This window comes from Anolis sagrei, chromosome Y (assembly GCF_037176765.1).
Source record: "Anolis sagrei isolate rAnoSag1 chromosome Y, rAnoSag1.mat, whole genome shotgun sequence".
Taxonomy (NCBI): domain Eukaryota; kingdom Metazoa; phylum Chordata; class Lepidosauria; order Squamata; family Dactyloidae; genus Anolis; species Anolis sagrei.
The window spans coordinates 43054690-43058360 of NC_090035.1; the positions used below are offsets into that span (position 1 = coordinate 43054690).

Consider the following 3671-nt stretch of genomic DNA (forward strand, 5'->3'; position numbering starts at 1 on the left):
AGACAGTAAGCATAGGTAAATTGTATCCAATCAGAAGTTGCTTGAGTGTTTTTTTAATTGCTGGAGTATAAAGGCTTTGTTTGAAACGAGATCTGGGCGGGCAGTCTTTGTTCTCTGGCCTAAAATGGCCAAGGGCTGTACCGTCTCATGCTGATCAGCTTGAAATAAAAGACTTGTTGAAAACCTCATCGGATCTCATCTCCTGATTGCCTTCTGGTCTGTCACCCCAAAAACTCCCAGTCTCTAACATTTTTGGAGGTTCCGCCGAGATCTGGGTGGTGATTGCCATTGGCTGGAGGACAAGAGGTGGCCTTTGGAGGCCCAGAGCAGCAGCACCCATCTGGTGACAGCGGCTACTGGAGTGCACTGAGAAAAGGGGGCCCCCACTGACTGACCAGTGGCTCTGCTTGTCGCAGCCCCCAGGTGTGTCCTGTCTGTCTCTGCCGAGAAAGAGGTTCAACAACTCTTATTAGAGGACAGCCGACCGGTCGGAGGAGGAAGGAGAAGGAGGCGTTTCCAAATACACAGGCGAGTGTGGGGAATATAAGGCCTATCTTCCTGGAGAAAAAGCTAGCTAAAGAGGGAGGCAGGGAGGGGGAAGGAACAGAAATTCCCCCAGATAGCTGATCCGTGAGGGTGCCCCTATACCGGGTCAGCAGTGCCCCCTAGTGGAAAAAATGGGAAACAGACAGGGAAAGTTTAAAGAAGAGGGGGGGGGGAGTTCACCCCCTTGAAATGCATGCTCACTCATTTTTCTAAGTTTAAACGGTTTGCTGCGTCAGGGAAGTGTAACAATCCAAATAAATTAAAAAGTCTATGTGAACTGGATTGGCCAACCTACCACCTCAATCATCGTTGGCCTGATGTGGGAACATATGACCGTTCTATAGTTGAGCAATTAGAACGATATGTAGCACAAAACCATCCGGATGAGTTTGGGTATGCATCTGCATGGTGTTCTGTTGTTACTGCACAGCCGAGTTGGCTTCAAAAATGTTCAAAGGGTTATTGCATGACTATGCAGGCGAATCCAACCGCCCCAGTAGAGAAAAAGGGGCAGGAAGAGGTTAAAAAGTCCAAAAATCCAATCCTGCCAGATTCGGGGTCTCCAGAAGATGAACCAAGACCCCCTCCCTATGTGCCCCCTGCAGTTCTGTATCCGGCATTACCGCCTATACAAGGGGCAGAAGGGGGAGGCCCCACACCCGAGGAAAGAAAAGGAGTAAAGATTGAAGTTCAGGTTCCATCATCCCCTTCAGGGTTGCCAGATTTAAGAGACCCTGAGACAGATGAGGAAGAGGATGAGGAAGTGATATGGCAAAAGACTCCAGAGGGATCTAAGAGATACGAGATGAGACAAAGGAAGGAAACAAAGACAATAAATTTAAATCCTCTCAGAGAGGTGCCCCAATTATTACCTGGAAGGCCTAATGCAGCTGGGGATCCTACGTATAGGACTCAGACTGTATATCAGCATGTGCCTTTTACCAGTTCAGATCTGCTTAATTGGAAGAGTTCTAGACTCCCATGGTCAGAGGATCCATCCGGAATGGCCATGTTTATGGAAGGGATAATGGGAACACATAATCCCAGTTGGGGAGATTGTCGTCAGTTATTAATTGTGTTACTAACTCCTGAAGAGCGGACTCAAGTATACACTGAGGGGAGAAATTTGGCCTTAGAAAATTATAGAGGTAATGATCCAGTAACATACCAGGATGAAAAGTTCCCTACTTCTATAGACCCGAGATGGAATCCAAATGATGCAGAAGGTCTCCAAGCCTTGAGGAATTTTCAGCAACTATTGATAAAAGCACTTCGCAAGGGCCCCCCCAAGGCAATTAATTTGCAAAAGATTTATAAGGTTGAACAAGAAAGGGAAGAAACCCCAGGGACATATCTAGAGAGACTGCGAGAGGCGTACCGAAAATATTCACCTTATAATATGGAATCTACAGATGAAAAAGATGTCGGTAATTTAGCATTGAAAAATAGTTTTATCAGTCAGTGTGCCCCAGATATTAGAAGGAAGATTCAGAAACAGCCAGGGTTGGAACATATGACGTTGGGAAGAGTTATGGAGATAGCCTCAAGGGCTTATATTGAGAGGGAGGATATAGAGAAGAAGGAAGAAGAGGAAAAGACAAAGAAGAAGGCAAAAGTATTAGCTGCTGCATTTGCAAATAACCAGTCCCCAGAGAGAGGAGGAACGGTTGCAAGAGGGCAAAAGAAAGGATGGGGAAGAGGCAGAGGCCGGCACCGTGATCCATGTTTTTCCTGTGGACAGATGGGTCACTGGAAAAGAGATTGTATGCAGCGGCAACAAGGAGGATCAGGCGAGCCCAGAGGCATACAGCAGAGTGAGGGAAGAGGCGGAAGTGAAAGGCGAGGACGTGGCAGAGGGGGTCCAGAGAAAAGTTGGGGAGAAAGAGGAGGCCGAGGAGCGGCCCAGCCCTCTCCTTGGGCTAGTGTGCCACAAGCTGGTGGATCAGGAGAATGCATGTATGGAATGGCTGTAATGGAAGAATTAAATTATAATTAGGACAGACCGGCTCCTGGCCCCCAAGTGGACACTTTGATAATGACAGGCCCCAGGGAGCCAATGGTCTGTATTGATGTAGGGGGCCATCCAACTAATTTCTTAATTGATACTGGAGCAGATCGATCAGTTGTCTGTCAGAAATTGGCACCAAAGACAAAAGAACAGATAAATGTAATAGGAGCAACGGGACAAAGACGGACCTACCCTATACTAGAAGAAAGGGAATGTAAATTAGGACAACATGAAGTGATACATAGGTTCTTATATGTGCCAGAATGTCCAATGCCTCTGTTGGGAAGGGATATGTTGTGTAAAATGAGAGCTACTTTGGCATTTGAAGAAGATGGAATGACACATTTAAACTTCAGAGGACCACAATCTCAACAGCATTTATTAACTTTGACAGCACCTATGGAAGAAGAATGGAGACTGTACACAGTAATAGAAACCCGGCAAGATTGGGCTACTTTCAACGTCCCCGGAGTCTGGGCAGAAGACAACCCACCTGGCTTGGCAATTGATATACCACCAATCTATATAGAACTGAAGCCAGGGGCCACCCCAGTGCGCATTCCACAGTATCCTCTACCATGACAAGCCATCATAGGGATACACAAACATTTGCAACGGTTATATGAACATCACATTTTGACTTTATGTCAATCTCCTTGGAATACTCCTTTGCTTCCAGTCCAGAAAGGCCCGGATGATTTTAGGCCCGTTCAGGACCTGAGAGCCATCAACAAGTTAGTGGTCCCCCTCCATCCAGTTGTTCCAAATCCATATACCTTATTGAGCTTGATACCAGCTAAAGCAGCGTGGTTCTCAGTCTTGGACCTTAAGGATGCGTTTTTCTGTTTAAGGTTGGCCCCTCAGAGTCAGCCCATTTTTGCTTTCCAGTGGGAAAACCCAGATACTGGACAAAAAATACAGGTAACGTGGTGTCGACTTCCTCAAGGTTATTCCCATTCACCATCAATATTTGGACAAGCCCTAGCCCAAGATCTGCTGCCACTACAACAAGGAAATCAGACTTGGATGATTCTGCAATATGCAGATGACCTATTATTAGCTGCTGGAACTAGAGAAGAGTGCATAGAAGGAACAGAAATGTTATTAAAACATCTGG

General features: G+C 46.4%; 1 protein-coding gene across 1 annotated transcript; it reads left to right on the forward strand.

Moving 5' to 3' along the window:
• Positions 1-1010: 1010 nt before the first annotated feature.
• Positions 1011-2542, forward strand: LOC137095607 (uncharacterized). Its single transcript, XM_067462381.1, has one exon. The coding sequence runs from the start codon at positions 1013-1015 to the stop codon at positions 2540-2542; it is 1530 nt and encodes a 509-aa protein (XP_067318482.1). The 5' UTR covers positions 1011-1012.
• Positions 2543-3671: the final 1129 nt, after the last annotated feature.